The sequence below is a fragment of the Cynara cardunculus genome (genome assembly GCF_001531365.2).
Source record: "Cynara cardunculus var. scolymus isolate 2C chromosome LG 12, CcrdV1, whole genome shotgun sequence".
Lineage (NCBI taxonomy): Eukaryota > Viridiplantae > Streptophyta > Magnoliopsida > Asterales > Asteraceae > Cynara > Cynara cardunculus.
The window spans coordinates 35,780,215-35,799,940 of NC_037539.1; the positions used below are offsets into that span (position 1 = coordinate 35,780,215).

The following is a 19,726-nucleotide window of genomic DNA, read 5'->3' on the forward strand; positions in this document are numbered from 1 at the left end:
TAAAAGCTCTTATTATGTCTGAATTATTTAGAGGTAATATTTTCACTTAAAACCTCTTTATTGCTTTTAAAGCTTCCAATGCTTGCAAAGAAAGCCTAGATTTCAATGATTCAGATTTCAGATTTCAGACGTAAAAACAAATAGTCTGATTGATTCAGATTTTAGACTTCAGCACCACCTCTTAAAATTCAAAAGTGAATTCAGACTTCAGACTTAAACATCTCTTAAAAAACAAACGCCATAAAAACAAACGCCATCTTAGACTTAGTCTTGTAAGCCAGAGTCCTTCTAGTTGGTCTGGCTTCTGGATGGTTTTGCTTCTGGGTGTTTATTTGAACATTGAAAAAATATTTCAATCCATCATAAAGGAACTAGAGGGGTTCTGGTTGATCTTCATATTTAACCAGAGAGTCTCTGGTTGCAATGCATCATCTTTCTTCACTTCCACAGCCTCCATTATCGATTTCAGCCTACATTATTGAAATGTTAAACTTTTGACATGACGTAACAAATGTTATTTACGATTGTTGTGTTTAAACTTTTTAAATTATATCGGTATTAAAAATGTGGTATGACAAATGTTATTTACTAAAAAAAATATTGATATCACATATTAAATAATTTTAAATATATTTTTGGTTGATTTATTGGCATTTACAATTCACAATTAGTCGAGTCCCATCCGGTTCTTTCCACTTCGGTTCGCGTACCAAACAAACCATTAGAGATTTTACCGCTCTCTCCTTACCTTACAGTACCATATAACATAGCTGTTGGTTGCTAGTCTCAGGCTTCTCTGCCCTCTTCGTGATTTGCTGCTGCTTTTCTTCATCGCTCCTTGCTGCTGCTGATTGTTCACGAAATCAGGGTAAACCCTCTGATTCAATATCTTCTCCAAATCGATGCTGTCTTCTGGTGGTTGTAGTCATCTTCAACTGGGCTTTGCTCTTCCCTGTGGGTTGTTGAATGATGTTTGAATGTCATCTGTTAGTTTTCCTAGTAGTTGTTGCTTTTCCTTTGTGTTACCATATCTATTTATTGGGGTTTTAATTATGTAGAGGTGATTGTTTTTAGATTTGTAGACAATGTTTTTCCAAACTAAACATAAGAGTGAGAAATACGAAAATGTTGTAATGATTTCAGTGAAAAGTTTAGTGGTTATATGAAAATTGTGGTCAATTTAGCTATGCAAACCAAGTGTTCGATGAATTGCTTATACACTCTTTGTTTGATTAGAAGATGTGTTTATGAGTAAAGAATCTTGCTTTGTAAGCATATCCTACAATCTTATTAAAAATTTAAAACATTACAAGCCAACAAGCCAAGCCAACTTGATTAAAATCATAACGAACATTAATGGCATGATGGTCCAAGTTGATACTCACCCTTCTCTTTGAAGGTCAGGTAACAGGAGAACATAAAGACGATATGTCAGCTTTTAAATTCTTAAATACTTACATCCCACACACATTTCGTACTTAGATATATACACGCTCATTTTATACTTCTACATAAATTAATTTTTAGTTTTCTGCCATTTACATGCATTTGCTATGCATTCTTGCCCAATGTTTGTTTTATTTGAAAGTGTTGGAACTTTATGGACAAATGGAGTGGTAAATAATTGATGGTCACTGAAGTTCAACGGGATTTGTTTGTCAATAGCTTTTTGCTCTATGATGCATCACCAACGATTGCGGTTTTCCTATGTTACCATCAAATTCAATGTTCATATTTACTTGAATGAAATATAATTTTAGCTCAATGCAATTGTATTTACCATGCCTACAGAGAAGTTAACTTTTGTTAGATAATATTCTGAGTTCAATAGAATTGGTTCAGTTGATTGGAATTTGTTTGGTTTATTTAAGTCCTTGTATCCCTATGTTTAGAGGTTAGTTATAAAGACAACATAGCCAGAGAGCGGAAAAAAATGCAGAAAGAGGCAAAATCCAGAAACTTATGGATGAGAACGTAAAATTGAGTGCCCTTTTTGATAAAAAAGGCCCCAACTTTTGGCTATGAATAAGGCCATGAATGAACGATGCAAGGTAATGACAGTGAGTACTTCCAACGTCTAATATTGTACGCTTACTTTGTCAAATTCGGCTGAATTTTTCTGGTAAAATGTTCACAGGCCTGTTTCCAGAGTTGATAACATTTATTGCAAATTTTGTGTTAGGAATTTTTAATGTGTAATATGGCGTGAAGACGACACTACATTCTTTATCATAATTGAATATTTGAATCCAAGTGACCTCTCTTACTTTTTCTCTTTTTCAGATTTGAGTGTGTTGACTGTTTTGATAGTTGCATGATTTTGGTACACTGCTTAGAATAACTTGAATTCCTACTTATAAGCTTTCATTTGTTTGATGCATTTTTCTATTTTATTTTCTCTGTTTTGTGGGATTGTATTTTATCTGTCACTTTGCGGACCTCATTTTATAAATGCATTTTTTATCTCTATTCTGTTTTGTGGGATTGGATTTTTTTCATCCATGCATTTATGAAATGAGGTCCACAAAGTGCAAATGAGAGTTACTAGATGAAAGAGTAACACTTTGCTACTCGAATAAGAGATATCTTTCGAGTTTCTTTTTCAAATCTATTACATCATACATGAAGTTCAGTGTGAAATAGAGAAACTTGTTAATCAAAATCACTGTTATCACTATTTTGTAGTGATTTTCGATGTGCGAAAATGTGAACTTTAATTCAAACCTTATCCAAGAAATAACTGTTGTATTTGTTTGTTACATGATCTAGAAATAATCGTCATATATATTTTAAGACAAGAATCATGAGTTCTTTTTGATGTATCTCATACCAGTTTCATAAATGTAGTTTTTGTTATGATGTCTGGTGTATTCATCATTTGCATGCTACTTGGTAATATTATTTGCTATCCTTTTTCCTAAGGTTGAAACTTCTGTTTTTTTATCATAAATTATTTTTAAATTTTATGCCACTTGAAATTTGTAAGTTGTAACTTCAAATAAAACCAAACCAAACCAAACCAAATTGACTCAGTAAATCCCACTCGAAAGTAGGGTCTGGGAAGTTGTAACTTCAAATCTATTAAATAATGAATTATAATCACGATTAATAATATTGAGTCCCTAAAGTCTCTTTATCATTCTCCGGTCTTATTTTGGGGTTAGTCCCGTGGGCAGAAAAAAAGTCAGCTGTCAAGGTTTTGAGTCTAATATTTCTGCCCTTACTCCCATGCTTGACCAGGTATCACCGTGTATTTGTTAAATCTTTTTGATGATTCTGTTGAACGCTTTGGGATGGAGATTTTGGTAGAAAAACACAAAAATTGGTTCCTGATTGCTTGCGGCTGTTTGGTAGAATTGTAGTGGCAGGTTGCTAGGCAGCGGGTTACTCCTAACTTGGGATTCCCTGCTGCCCAGTCCTCATCCTTCTCGGTTGCTTTAGAGTGGTTGTTTGTGCGGTATAGAAGGGAACTAAAACCACGAAACATGTCAATCTTGACATGTCAATTTTCATCTCTAAGAAAATGGTCACCTAAATTGGTTGAATGAGTTTGAATCCTACCATGCTAGTGAGGAAGGAAACCGATAGACATTTGAAATCTATTGCAAACATGTCGTTGAATAAGACACTGACTCCTTTTTTATTGCTTTTAATTTGGGATTACTTTGTTTGATTTCTTGTTTTTATGCCATTTGTTACCAGCTATATTCCATTATATGTTTGAAATTGCTTTATTCATAAACACATAAGACTGCAAATGGAGTATTATCTCTTCAGAGGTTATCGAGTTCTTTGAAACACTCTTTATTTTCTTAAATCATTATCACAACTAGTAACCAATGTAGCGGAACCAAGGGGGGTCTATACCATCTTGGCTTTCCTGTGTTGGCTAATAGTTGTGATAATGATTTATGAATTTAAAGGGTATTTCGAGGAACCCAATGACCTTCGAAGAGATAACCTTTAATTTGCAATCATTTAGCAAAGCAATTCCCTGTATCTAATGAAATACAACTGGTAACAAATGGCATAAAAACACGAAGCAAAACAAACTAATTCATAAACAAAAACAATAAAAACTGAGTCATAATAAGACTTATTCAAAGGGCATGTTTGCACAAAATCTCTGTTAAATATGCTCCACGGACCACTATCTACAACTAAATATGCTAAATGAAGTGAATTGTCAACTTGCTTAATAGTTAAGATTTCAAGTCGTAATTGCATGCTTGTTCTTTATGAACAGGCAAACGATTTGCTCCTGCAGTTCCGTGGCATCTAGAATGATAAAAAGTTTGGTTCTTCCTGGCAAAGTAAGCAGCCAATGCAGTTTATTATTGCTTTCAATATTTTGCCTATTGCATTTGCTTTTTGGTTTCATACAGATCATATCATATTCTTCTTAGTCTGGGCTTACTGACCTTTTTTATATCTTGTAAAAGTAAATTCAATACGAATGACACTTTGTTCATTCAATCCATCACTAATTGGTATATTAAAGTGATGACTGATGAGTATCACACCAAGTTTAGTATTTGATGAGGATCAAGAGTTTTTCCACATCAATGGCTATGAGAAAATTGTGTAACTCTGTTGCTCTTAGTAACCAATTATTTCATGCACTGGTTAAAGTAACCTGGTTAAGTAGGAGTTTGATTACCACGTGAGGTAACATCTTGTTTAGCAAAGGAAAGAGGATAATAACAAATAGGAATAGTCACCCAATCTGGCCCATCCAAGAGAATGCATTCAGTTATAGAGATTGAAAATAGAGTTCAGAATTGTTAAATGGCATATGATACATGTTATGTCTGTGAGCCTGACATACATTAAATACATTAATTACATTATATAATTGTGAATAAAGAATAAAACATTTCAATTTAGTTGTTGAAGCCAACTTTAATGTCATTATGAGTATATGACAATTGGGTTATTAGGGTTCAAAGCTTTTAACCTGGAAATGAGAAAAGTGATAGAAATTAGTGAACCCCCTAGGTTTTGTGACATGAATGGCATCCTTTGATGTACTCATGCTAAGTCTCTGTTGGTGTATTCCATTAACTCAAAGCCTTCTTTACTACTTATGCATGTCAATCTTGGTATATTCTTAGCACAAGTCTCTTCCAGCCGACATATATCTAAGTTGGAGATGACAAAATCATCTATTGTGTCCTTGCCTCGGTTTCTCTGCAATTGGGCGCTCACTGCCACTATAACCATCTGCCATTTTTAAATACATGATTGCCTGATAGGGGAAGATCCCAAGAGGGTTTTCTTTTTTCTTGTAACAAATTGTTAAAGAAGAAAACTGGTATTGGCTATCTACAGTCCATTTTTTGGTCTGGACAGTTGATCCAAAATCATTTATTCTATAGGGTCATTCTTAATACATCTTTTAATACTTTGTTAGCATGAACAATGTAATTGGCCAAGAATGTGATCTTATAGAGAGGAAGGGGGTGAGGTTTCACATCTTGTGTGAATTTATGCTTGAATAATGTTCATAAGCGTTCTTTGAGCCATAGCTATATGCTAAATTTGGCCTGTGATAGTTAGGGATGTTTCTGTTTTTTTTTATTTGATTAACCTGGATATCCAACCCGCTATGCGAGCCGACTAATCCCAGGGCGACCACCTGCTTTGCAGATAGCCCAGAGTCACCGCATTTGAACCTCCGTGGCCACAAGGGGATTTTTATTCCTCCTTGGATCTGAACCTGGGACCTCCTGGTACTTTTGACCTTTGGAGCCAAGCTCAAACCAATCAGGCACCACCCTTGTGGTTGATGTTTCTGTTGTTTAAATTCATGATACTGGCTTTGTTTTAAATATCGTTGGAATGATTCAAAATTATGCCATTCAAGATTTCCTTTGTTGAATTTATAATGATGAGCGGAAACAATTCACATTTGTAGATGTGTACATGCATTCTTTATAAAAGCGTAGGAAAGTAACTTATCACTTAATAAGTTCTGTTACTCTTCTTTGGCTTAGCCTTCGAGATTATATGCTGCAAACATTGGAGGTTTTGAACAAGTTAAAAGCAACGGAGTGAGGATGGAACTTTCTATAGCTCAACCAGATGATTGGCATCTTCATCTTCGTGATGGTGATCTTCTTGAAGCTGTCATTTCTCACAGGTTACTCGAAGATCGATTTCTTTCAATTTCCACTCGATGGTCCTTTAATAGTAATCGAAATTACTTACCTGCATGTACTCTTTAATTGAATGAACCGTAAGTTGTTCTGCAATTAAATTCTGATAATTTTCTTTAATGACAATTATTCATATAGTTCAAAACAATTCGGAAGGGCAATAGTCATGCCAAATCTGAAACCACCAATTACAACTACTGCCGCTGCTGCGGCATATCGCAAGTCCATCCTGAAAGCACTGCAAGACAACACCAACTTCACACCATTGATGACACTATATCTAACAGATACAACAACTCCACATGAAATCAAACTAGCAAGTGAGTCTTATTCAACCTTTTTGACCTTGGATGGGCGTAACTTGTAACAGTTTTATGTTTTTTTTTTGGGTAAAACAGTTTTATGTTTTTCTCAAGCCTTTAATTTTATTTTTAATCCTTCCGATGCTTTATCAATTATTCCAATTGTTGATTACTCTTCTTTTTAGTTATTTTGTTTATGCATCCAGCTATTAGCTAGTGGAAATACTGTGTTACGTGATATGAACGAACTTGATGGTTGTTAAACTGATAGTTGTTAGTATCTTATGATTTGATAAGAATTAACTGCAAAACAATTTCAATGAGAATTTGTATCCTGTTCATACAAAAAATTAAGTTTATCCTCGTACGTGGTATGAGATTTACGATTCTATGTAATCCAACCCACTCACTTTATATGAAAATTTGAGTGCATCTTACGGTTTACGATTCCATGCGATTTAAACCCTCAATTATTCAGGATAAAAGGTGTCAATGGTCCTCTTTATTTGTCAGATTATATTTTTGAAACACCTTATTAATAAGTTTATCATCACTAACTCTTGATAAGCATCTTGGTTTTAATAATGACAATGTCAATGGTAATTCTCTTCTTTATTGTAAAAGCCAATAAGACAATGTTAGAAGACGATTGTTGATTGTTTGTCCGAGCCAACAGTGCATGCCAACTGTCCTACCGTTGATTGCTTGGGCTTGTAGTCAGATTACAGCTTGTGGGATTAGAATATGGCAATCGGTTGTTTAGTATGAGTAGAGGTCTTGGTTTAGTGTTTATTAAGCACTTTCATTCTTGTTTACTTGTGATCTCATAGAGATACTCTGTGTAATGGTCAAGGGAGAGTTCTGTAATCTTAGGAGAGAACAAAACTGGAAGTAATAATAGTGGCTGCCATGGAGTAGAGCTATGATTGATATTGATCAATAGTTTTGGACCACATAAAAGGTTAGGGTGTTCTATTTGGATTTCTACTCTACGATTTTTCTTGTGGATGTTCTTGAATCTGTGAAGTTCGGTTACTGAAGAGGCAGATTTCTTAACAAATTGGTGCGGTGAATGTGGAACAGATTACTGAATTGAAGTTTCAATTTGGTATGATTGAAGTCGTAGATCTTGAGTCGACTGTCATTTGTTTGCATGAAACCAAAATTCGTTAGATCGTAGTCGATTGAACAGTGGACTAGTTTTGGTCAATTTAATCATTGAATTAGATCCAGTTGAAGCCAGACTGGGTCCAGTTTGAAGATCTAATTTGATTTGCTTGGTGGATTCTGACTGTCAACGAATAGCAAGGCTTGATTAGAACAGCGTATACACGTTGTCTGGTGGTTTCAACTGTCGACTCAAGCAAGGAATGGATTGAAGCTTTGATAAGATTCGTTGGTCAGATCTTTGATGTGGATTCAGTTTGTCGTAAGTTAAAGTTGACAAATTGAGATAGAATTTTGGTCTTGAGATTGATTTTGGCTTTCATTGCCTAATCCTGAGCGTGAATTTAGATCATGGCGTTAGTTAAATATGGAGTCGCGAAGTTTACCGGTCATAACGACTTCAGTTTGTGGCAAATTAAATGAGGGTGCTGCTGGTTCAACAGGGCTTAGGCAAGGCACTCGAAGGGGAAAACAGGTTAGATTACACCATGTTCTATAAAGATTAGAAAATCTTGCTAGAAGAAGGCGCATAGTGCGATAAATCTCATCCTTGATTCAAGATCTGTCTATGAGGCGTTATTCAACTAACTGGCTACTGTTTGAACAATGCACACACTATGTTTTACACATTTGGTCCCTATACTATTAATGCTATTTAAATATTGTTCAACATGAAGTCTAAATTGAGTTTGTGTATGAATGTTCTTAACTGCTTTACGCTGGATAAATTTAGAAATAGCCAACACCAATTGAGTCTTCCAGTGGTCTAATTCTAAACTGATTTACAGGAGAGAGTGGCATTGTATATGCTGTGAAGTTGTACCCTGCTGGTGCTACTACGAATTCTCAAGATGGTGTTACAGATCTATTTGGGAAATGCGTACCTGTGCTGGAGGAAATGGTTAATCAGAACATGCCTCTTCTGGTATTGTTATATTTCAAAATCTTCAATAAGTTCTACTGATGGTTATAATTTAGTATATGAGTAAGAAAAATATAAGTAGCCTGTAGTTGGCTTTACTTTCAGAAGGTCTTGTACTTGTTGTCAACCTAGCATGTAAGAGTGCAAGGATACAAGAGATGGATAAAAGCATTCAGCGAATACGTTTGGACCACTGGTTTATAAGTGAAGCCATTTCATTTATTAGACTCAGTAGCTAGCATTATTAGATCTAAGGATATCAAAGAGCATCAAAATGAGCACTTATGGGCTGTTTGTTAGATTTAGAATGATTAAGTGGTTAGAATTATGAAGAGGTGCTGTATGATTTTGTCGAGAACAGAAAATGATTGTTTGGTAAGTGTTCTTAATGGACAGCCGGAATGGCAGTAAATTACTATTTTAACCTTCTGAATCATTTAGTTTTGAAGGAAATATGTGTGTTTGGTAAGTGTTCTGAATTAATATATTGTTAACACATACACACACATGGATATATATATATATATATATAAATGAGTCAGGTTCATACGAGAACAATAACTACATAAGAGAATAAGGAAACATGTGAGTTTACACTAAAATCACATGTGGTTCACGCGACTTTTTGGCCACAACCTTAGGTTGCCATGTCACCCGCACACCCTTGCGTCGCCTGTTGGTGTAAAATCACATATGATTTTGCACTTGATTTGGCTGTGTTCGTATTCTTTTATTTTGTTACCGTTCTCATTCGAACTTCCCTCTAATATAAATTACGATATATCACATTCAAAATATAAATTTACAAACACAACATTATTTGTTTAAAACAACATATCATCGATCAAAAACATAATTGAAAGTGCCCCTAGATCTGAGAATGAGTGACCTAACTGTAATCTAGTAGATAGAGTGCGGAAGAACAATAGAATCACAACAAATATAATCAAGAACAGTGATATGGATCAATGGTGATGTACTCATCATGTTGTTCATTAATCAAAAGATTACAAGCTGAGAGAATTTAGATTCTAGAGGGAGAAGTTCTCTAAGCACATGAGAATTCTATTACAGTTGAGTTCTATTTATGAACAACTTGCTATTACAGAAGAGGAACTTTCTATTTATAGTACAAGGCATTTAAGTTGGTTAATATTTAATCCAATAGCAATTAGCCACGTGCTTCATTAACTCTTCCAAGTAGCATAAGTCTTCTCAACTTGATCAGAGGTGTAACTTGAGTAGAACTTCCTCTAGTTCTTCATGATATCAAAGTCAGAGTTGCTACCTCAGACTTATGTGTACTCCATCCAGACCTCTGACTCTTAAGGTCCAAATCTCCGACTTGTCTTGTTGAGAGCTCTGAATCTTCTTCATCACTTAGTATTTTCAGAGAACATCTTCTCTGATCCATCTCTTATGCAAGTCTGGTTGACTGGTTCTAACAATAATATGGTCTAACAACCACAATTATGTGCAAGCTATGATGCAGTAACCAAAATGCACTTTTGATTCTAGAAAGAAACATGTTCAACGAGCATAGAAATCACAACTTCATGATTAGACATATCAGGACTCCACGACTAATTTTTGATGATCAATCTTACCAGCAAACTCTAGCTTTGATTCAAACCAGCCTCATCAACCAAGTGCATCCATTCCTTGTCCTTCAGCCCAACCATGATAATGGCGGCAACATTAATCTTCTTTGCATCCACCTTTAGGGGAAAAACTGCAAGTTGTGGTGGAACTCAAAATATGCACATACATGTTTACAAAATCTAAGAGAGTGGGGTTGAGAAGGTTATGTATTTTTGAACATGAGAGTCTAAGTGGTCTATCTTTGATGACAAAAGCAAATATTCAAGCAAACAAAGACTAATCAAATAACAAATGCAAGTTTGCAAAGCAAACATAGCCACACACTTGATGCATATCAAAATCAAGTGAAGAACAAAAATAAGTATGCATATATATATATATATATATATTAATGTTTGAGATGAGAAAATACTAGTTGTCAACCATTTCACACTTATGTAATAGCAAAGCAAGCTAACAATAGGCACTATTCGTTGATCCTTTTTAGAATTTTAGAAATTAATCCCAAAGTCTTACATTGGAAACTTTTATCAAACACTTGGTGTTTATCAGAATACAAGAAAACATCTTAAAAAAATTGAACACAACATTAGTGGTGTTAACACTCAAATTTGGTAATGTTTGTCATCTTTCTTTCTAAACGAGATTACAAAATATATATAACATCAAGAAGCCTAAATGAGGAAATACTAACACTACTATGTTGAGTTTTGCTCAACAAGAATATCTCAGACAAGGAACCTTAAATTCACTCAATTACTCAACCTTCGAGAGGTTGAGAGACTCCACATAATTCAATTGTATTATTCAATAATATCTCCTTACAAACACACTAATTCCTTTGTACCAACTACGACTGCTAACCATTTTGTAACAACTTCCCCCCAATTCTAATACCAAAAAGAAAAAAAAAATACCCTCTAACTTTCATTTCTCCTTGAGTATGTAAAACGCAGTTCAGGTCTAACATTACCCGCCTGCTAAAGAATTCACCTTGTCCTCAAGGTGAAAATCCGGAAATTGGTGATTATTTGCCGTGAAACCTTCCCCTGTGGCTTCAAATAGGGGCAAACCCCGCCAGCTGAGTGAGATTTCAAACTCTTTCGTGGCCCTAGTCCTGCATTGCAGCAACTCAGCTGGTTTAACCTCCAACACCCCTTCTTGGTTTAGCTGTGGTGGTGTACGTGGCGTCGACGAGGCATTGGCCAATTGCCTTCCGTAATTAGGATACGGGAAAAACCGAGTGTATGCGGGTATCATTTGGCAGTTCATACTACAAGGAAAGGTAAACCAAACTTTACTATATTTAACACTCCTCCTCAAGTTGGAGCGAAAATGTTAATCATGTCGTACTTGTTACAAATAAAGTCTATTTGAGTTTTCCGCAATGTCTTCGTGAGAATGTGTGTTGGTGTTCAATCTTGATGTGTACAGGTTGGATCAGTGTTCCTGCAACATGGTCTCTAGTGAGATGACAATCAACTTCAATGTGTTTGGTCCTCTCATGGAATACTTGATTCTTGGCTATATGAATGGTTGTCAAGTTATCACAATTCAATCTCATCAAGTCGTCTGTAATTACTCCAAGCTCTTTTAGGAGTCTTCTTACCCAGTTATTTCGCATGATACATCTGCCATGGCTTTGTATTCTGACTCGACACTTGATCGGGAGACAATATGTTGTTTCTTGCTTTTCCAAGAACGACGAATACACAAGGTTGTAGTTGATCTTTAGGAAACGGGACAACCAACCCAATCTGCATCCGAGAAACCAAATATTCTACCATCTCCTTCTTTAGTGAAAGAACCCACTCGACAATGGTCCTGATCTCAATGGAGTCCTAAGCCTGGTGTGGCCTTAGATACCTCCAAACGCGAAGTGCTACATCCCAATGACCCGTATAAGCAGTATAAGCAGCGACATTAACTGGCTCAAGACATTAACTGGCTCAAGACACTAACCGGGGATGAAATATTTGGTTGAGCAAGTTTAAATAGTTCAATTTTCCAACTAGTCTCTTCTCTCTCTCTCTCTCTCTCTCTCTCTCTGTGTGTGTGGATCCTTTATAGGACTTTCATCATCCGGAAGAAGCTTTCCTGTAGCGAGCATCAATGGATTCTTCCTAGCGAGCATCAGACCATCGACTGGTTTACATCCCAACATATGCATGGGAATTGACCCCGACCCGTTGGGGAACCCGGTCCACCGGCCCCGGTCGGGGAATCTCTGCTAAACCGGGTCCCGGGGACGGGGATCCCCGTTTTGCTCAAAGCGGGGCCGGGGACGGGTATCACACTCCCGTAACTGTGTATACATGTATACATATTATAATAAAGATTATTAATAAATTAATTTCTTATTTCCTATTAGGTCATTAATCTAATTAGCAACAAACTCATCGCCTCATCCTCACAGTTCTTAGGCGACATAATACGATTAAGCAGCAAACCTACGAGGCCACGATCCAACTCCCAAATCCAAGAGCAGTCGTCGCCGTATGCCCGTCCCCAACCAAGTCACCATCGAACGCCTCCCTTGGTCTGAACTCAAACCTGCAAATCTTATTGCTCGACGAATGATGCAATAGTCGACAAGCTTTTAGGTACTCTTTCTTCTTCATCGTTAATGTTAAAAGGGAAAATATTTCATATGTGATGTTGTGCACATATAGTTAACCTTATTGTGCAAGATGGATTTTCAATAATTGGGGGAGCTATTGAAATGTTAGGGACAGTGTTGCATTTTGGACAAACTCTCCTAAGAGAGTACAAGAATTTAAACTATTTGCATGACAAGTAAGTGTAAATTGTGAAAAGAAATTAGTTCTTGATTGCAAGACAAGGTGAAATTCGGAATATATTATGTTGAATGTTGCTTTGGAGTATAAGGATGTTTTTAGTCGTTTGAGCAAGAAAGAGAGAAGTTATGTTTGCTTGCCTAGTGAAGATGTTTTTAGTCCCTTGTCCTTCGGCACCACCGGGTTTCAATAAGTCTTTTGGCCAAAGAACTGTTTGTCGATTAAAGAAAGCAATATATGGACTGAAACAGTCCCCATGAGCTTGGTTTGGGAGATTCACACATGCGATGAAGGAGATGGATTTTAAACAATCTCAAGGAGACCATACCCTGTTTGTGAAGAAATCAGGAGGGGGTAAGGTAAACAACCTTGATTGTGTATGTTGATGATATTATCGTCACCTAAAATTATCTTTATGAGATTGGAAGGCTCAAGAAGAAGTTGGCAGCAGATTTGAAATAAAAGAATTAGGAAAACTCAAGTATTTTCTGGATATCGAAGTAGCATACTCCAAAGAAGGCATAGTTCTCTCCTGATGGAAATATATTCTGAATCTATTAAAGGAAACAGGGATGCTTGCTTGTAAACCATCAGACACGCCAATGGAACAAGAGTACAAGCTCGGCAAAAAGCCAGAAGATATGCCCATGGACGGAGGAGATATCAAAGGTTGGTAGGCAAATTAATCTACTTATCACACACTCGCCCGGTTATAGCTTACACAGGAAGTGTAGTTAGTCAATACATGCATGCACCAAGGGAGAAACACTTAAAGGCTGTTTACAAAATCTTAAGATACTTGAAAGGTACACCCAGAAAAGGGATTCTCTACAACAGTGGTGCGACACTTATTCTTGAGGCATACACTGATGCAAATTGGGCAGGCTCTGTATTGGACAGTCGATCAACCTCGGGACTGTGCACTTCTCTAGGAGGGAACATTGTCTCCTGGAGATGCAAAAAACAGCCACTAGTAGCAAGATCAAGTGCTGGAGCTGAACTTCGTGCTATGGCTAGGGCTGGCAATGGGTAGGGTAAAGGTTAATCTGTTATCCAATCCATTTAAAACAGGGGTAAAGAAACGGTAATGGATAAATGGCAAAATAATCATTTTGAACTACAATAATATTGTTAAACATCAACATATAAGTAAAATATAAATTCATTAATATAATCTTTATTTTATATCTAATTTGTTCCAATTAGCATTGTGATATTGTTTTAAATATGTTATAATGTAATATTTTACACAACAATATAAAACTCTAAAGACGACATTTTTGTTTGTTATATTTATTTTAGCGACCCCATATTGCTTCTCATTTGATTATCCTAATTTACTCTTTTAGTTGATGGATATGAAAAGAAAATTAAATATCAATTAACATACGTTATACAACGTTTAAAATCACATTCTAAAATATATATTAATATTTAACTTTATATAATGATATGTATGTATGTATGTATATGTATGTGTCCGTGTGTGTGTGTATATATATATATATATGGGTAACGGGTAAATGGAGAACGAAAAATACTTTATCCATAGTCTACCCATTAAAATGTTGGGTAAACGGGTGACGGATAAGTGGATAAATGGATAAAATTTTCTTTACCCATACCCTTATCCAACGGGTCGGAACATAACGGGTAACAGGTTTACCCTTACCCATTGCCAGCCCTAGCTATGGCGTTAGGATTATGTGAACTTTTATGGGTAAAGATTGTCCTTGGTGACTTGGGAATTGATTGGAAAGGAACCATGAAGTTGTACCGTGGCAACAAATCAGCCATTAACATAGCCCTTAACCCAGTCCAACACGACCATACAAAACATGTGGAGATAGATCATCATTTTATAAAGGAGGATTGGAGGGTGGCTTGTTATGTATGCCATATGTACCATCGAAAGAGCAATTGGCTGATGTTCTTACCAAGGATTATCCAGTACTTCACTTCAAGGGATATTGAACAAGCTCTGGATGAAGGACATTTTCACCCCAAGCTTGAGGGGGAGTGTTGGCAGAAACTTACCATCTGATACAAAATCATAATCTTTGATTATTGTAGATCTTTTTGATTTTCTCGATTGTCAGAAAGTTCCCATTCTTGGTTTGTAAATCCCTTAAATTAGGGAATGTATTTTAGGCCTCCTACTCTGTATATAAACCTGTTCATTATCAATAAAATGAGCACAACAGAATTTCTCTAAATCTATACCCTCCTAACATTTGCCTCCAACAGCAGCGACTGCTGCTCATTGCAGTCTCACTTGGTTGCCGACAGCAGTCTGCTGCTTCTGGTGCTGCCTCTCCCTTCTCTCTATCTGCAGTTGCCACCCTGCTCTTTTTGCCAAGTTATTTGAGCTGAGTGAGTAAAGAATCCTAGCTGATTAGCACTTCTATTGACAGCCTCTGTCTCAGCCAATCTTGTTGAGATTCTGCCTTCTCAGGGACTGCAGAGAGTAGGAAAGCTTTTTGGTGTGTAACATGAACCTAAGAGCTTCTCCAACAGATTCTCTAAAAGGGAGAAGTAAAAGGTCAAAATGTCCAAAAACAAATTACCTTCATATCCAACAAATTCTCTATTTTGGAGATTACACAATTGATTATATTATTAAAATATTCATCACAACTCATAAGATATAAAATCTCTCCTAAACATTTAAATTCAAGCAATCTCATTGGTAGAATGAATAAAAATCATTTCTCCCTCATAAGTAATCATTTTTGGAGAAATCTCCAAATTTGGAGAATTTCAATATCTCTATCATACTTTCTCCATTTTGGAGAATTTGTTGGAGCAAAATCCCCAAGATCTCCATTTTAGAGAATCTGTTGAAGATGCTCTAAGGCAATTTAGTTGTTGAAGTAAAAGTAAAACTAGTTAAAGTTTCTCTTCCATGTTTTACCAAATTGCTGTTAGATATACATTTATGTGCTTACGCCTAATATTCAGGTCCATGGAGAAGTTACTGATCCTGAAATTGACATATTTGATCGTGAAAGGGTATTCATTGAGACCGTTCTAAAACCCTTGATACAGAAGTTCCCAAAGCTGAAGGTTGTGATGGAGCATGTTACTACTATGGATGCTGTTAGGTTTGTTGAGTCTTGTGAAGAAGGTATTATTTCGTGAATATCTTCTCTTGTTTTTTCCTTTTCCCATTTTAATTAAGAAATACCTCTACTTCGTTTGCTTGTTTTGTGTGAAGTAATCATAACTGCAAACATATTTTAGGTTCTGTTGCAGCTACGGTCACCCCACAACATCTTCTTCTAAATAGAAATTCACTTTTCCAAGGAGGATTGCAACCACACTCTTACTGCCTTCCAGTACTGAAGAGGGAGACCCACAGTATGTATCTTTTTTCTTCTTTTTTGATCTTCACCAACAAGGAACCGTAATTGAGTTCACTTAGTCTGTTTGTCTATGTTCCTGCTATGATTGAAACATTATCATAGCTTTCACACTACATGACTTGATAGATAATTAGACAATGATTATTTTTCCATCTGTTATCATTAATCGCCACTCGGAGCTTGATTTGGATTTTCATAACAATATATAAACATGGTACGAACCAAATAGACCAAAAAATCCAAATCCAAATTCCCCCAATTCCAAATCCTTACATGAAATCCAAACCCCTTAAAACTATTCCATGAGACCAAACGCCCCCTGGATCTTGTTGGTGATCATTTTGTGATTCCGTCCGACCCTCCTATTATCCAGACTGTTCATATACAAACTGTCATCAGCTGGCAGATTTTCTAACGAAACTATTCTGGAAGAAAAATAGATTTCTTTTGTACCATGTTGGGAATGATTGACATATATGCTCCAACTTGAGGGGTGTTGGTGATATGTATTAGTCCTCTGTTATCTCCATTATGTCTGTTAAGTAGGATCTTTCATTTGTTTCTCGCTTATTTTTATTCTTCCTAGAGTCCCACCATGCACCCTCTATATTCAGCCTGCGTAGATTGATAATAGACATCACATTACATTCCTAAAATTCTTCACAATGTGCATGTTTTTGCACCCTTTATGGCCTAAGTAAGAGAAGTTGACCCCGTTTGCTTTTGGCATTATCCAAAATCTTTAGGGAGCTGGTAATAGAATTTTATTTCCAACCCATCCACTATTTACATTTCACTGTCAAGGGGTTAATAGAAAAGTTATTTGCAGAATCAATTTGGAAATCAGTCTGTTCACTTGGACCATATATTTTTTGAGTATGCAGAAGGTAACGAACTTTAAGCCACCATGCTTGAAGACAACAAACAACCATTCTTTGCCTTAGAATAAAATAGTTTCTAGTTGTTTCCCCAGGAACTTCTTGGTAGTTACTAGGTTGGGGCCAATGTGATGGTGATGCAACCTATCTGGTACGGTGGGAAACAATTGACCAAATATTTTTTAGTTTTTTCTGTGTCCTTGTTCCCATTTATTCGTTATTTTTAGCAAGTGTAATTGAAGTCCACCTATCTTCTGGAGACAAGGAACTGGCAGTTTTGTGCAAACCCTAGTATGTATTTCAATCAAGGAAATATGTTTCAATGCCTTCCATGGACAGGATGGGAAACACTTATTAATTGAACATGGAGGTTTTATTCATAATTTCCACTCCGTAATACGAAAAAAAAGCCAATGGAAGTATGTATCGTTTGTGGCTTTTGCCATCTTGATTTAATAGTAACTTGAATTGTCTTAGCATTCACAAAAGATGTGACAATCATATGGAAGACTGTCTCTAACAGCAATGAACCATCAATATCTATTGGATTGTTATATATTGCAGGTTTGACTACATCAATATTTCCCTATGACTGAGTAATGTTCTATTTGTATTTTAATTGGTGAAACATGTTAATCATGCTGTCAGTTGATGACCTCATGGTTTCTCCATGATGTTGGGTCGGGTGGGTCATAGACCATCTGATTCTACGAAGAAGTAATTGACCGAGGTGGGGAGTTAGTTATGTTGGAAAGGCTGGAGACTCCTCATAGTGGAGCTGTTACCGCCATTTTTATGGTTTTTACATGATGGAATTTGGTGTTTTTGGGGGGGGGGGGGTGGTGGCTGACGCTTGCACCCAAGGAATAGATGACAAACTTTTTGGGTCTAGAAAACTGTAAGATATGAAGAGCTACTGCACCAAGGCACTACTTATTCTTGTGATGCTCAAATAAGAGCAAAGAATCTTGAAGACAACAGGTCATTGACATGAGTTTGACATAAGGTTCTTAGATCTTCTAAAAGATTTAGATGATATCTGATTAATATTTTATGTTTAACTGCACGGGTTCTCTGGTTATTTGCATTTTGATCTCTTATCATAATCTATAATTCTCCCTTGTGGTGAATATGCATTTTCTGACATTCATTTATCACTCATCTAGGACAGGCTATTGTTTCTGCTGTCACAAGTGGAAATCGAAGATTTTTCCTAGGAACCGATAGTGCACCTCATGAAAGGCGACGAAAAGAAAGTGTTTGTGGATGTGCTGGTATATTCAATGCTCCTGTGGCACTCTCTCTCTATGCTAAGGTCTTTGAAGAGGTAACTTTCAACAGCCTATTCTTGTTCAAACCGACTCATGTGCCCAAAAATCTCTTATTCTTATACGTTTGAGAATATATATTTTCTAAGATGCTTGAATATTAATAGCTTACATGATAAGGAACCAATTGGATGGGTCTCTCTGTATGTGCCTGATTATATTGAATATTTTCTCTCAAGCGATCATTTCCAATGTATCATATAGCCTTGTATCTCATAGGACTACCACTTTACGTTAATCTAGTTGCCAAGGATTGTGGTTGTGTAAAAACCTTGAAAATGTGAAGCCTATGAGGGTGAACTGTTGGAATGTTAATTTGCCAGACCCCCCACCGTCTTCCCCAAACTGTAAAAAAAATGGAAGGTTATATTCATTTTATGGATTTTATTTTCATATGCTAGAGTTCTCAAGAAAAGGGGGGGGGGGGGGTGTGTTCTCTACATCCAAATGGAATATGCAGGTTATTTTTAGTTTGCTTGGTTTATTTTATATTATGTCTTTATTAATTACTAGTTCCTTTTTTGTTAAACTTTTTCATTTAAAATTTAGTCATTTGCCTATGGAACTTTCATGCTGGCCTACTCATCCGCCACCTCTTGTGAAAGCTTCAGCGTGGCTTAGACTGACTAAGGAGGCTTGGGATTCTAGATCCTAGAAGGCCCCCTTGTAGATCAATTTTTAGCCGAGAATTCTTACCCTTCGTCTTAGAAACTGAGTGGCTTTTCTTTTTGCCTTTTTAATCGGGGAAGGGCCCAGCCCAATAGGGACAGCACACCCCTAGAAAGGCACTCACTGAGTTACTTACGGAATCTAAAATCTTGAGGCTGATTACGGCCCCTTTGATGAAAGGTAAGCGCTTTGGCTGGCTCAGCAAAGTGTTCATTTCTTTTTCGCCAGGTTTCATTCTCTTTTTTTTTTATTAACCCGCCGGGTTAACTCAACGTAAAGAAAACTCATTAGGTCAACACTAGGGGTCTTCGAGCCTGCTGCGTACGATTAGCCAGCCTTGCGGCGGCTAGGGATGGCAATGGGGCGGGGACCTCAATACCCGTCCCCGTCCCCGATCCCCCGTATGTGTCCCCGTCCCCGTCCCCATCCCCGCCGGGGATTATGATCACATCCCCATCCCCGTCCCCAACGGGGAACGGGGATCCCCAACGGGGAAACGGGGATTTTTTTTAAAAACAAAAAATTATTGAAATACAC

The 19,726-nt window shown here is 36.6% G+C and overlaps 1 protein-coding gene across 2 annotated transcripts in view; it reads left to right on the forward strand.

The window, feature by feature from the left end:
- Nucleotides 1-745: 745 nt before the first annotated feature.
- Nucleotides 746-19,726, forward strand: part of LOC112523224 (dihydroorotase, mitochondrial) — a 20,497-nt gene continuing 1,516 nt past the window's right edge. The window contains exons 1-8 of one of the 2 annotated variants that reach the window (XM_025132744.1): nucleotides 746-868; nucleotides 4,247-4,313; nucleotides 5,997-6,142; nucleotides 6,297-6,478; nucleotides 8,416-8,552; nucleotides 15,911-16,076; nucleotides 16,193-16,309; nucleotides 18,359-18,519. In XM_025132744.1, coding sequence (XP_024988512.1) covers nucleotides 4,284-4,313; nucleotides 5,997-6,142; nucleotides 6,297-6,478; nucleotides 8,416-8,552; nucleotides 15,911-16,076; nucleotides 16,193-16,309; nucleotides 18,359-18,519 — 939 coding nt within the window. In that variant the 5' untranslated portion in view covers nucleotides 746-868; nucleotides 4,247-4,283. The remainder of the gene's footprint in view (nucleotides 869-4,246; nucleotides 4,314-5,996; nucleotides 6,143-6,296; nucleotides 6,479-8,415; nucleotides 8,553-15,910; nucleotides 16,077-16,192; nucleotides 16,310-18,358; nucleotides 18,520-19,726) is intronic. The other variant, XM_025132745.1, reaches the window with a different exon arrangement.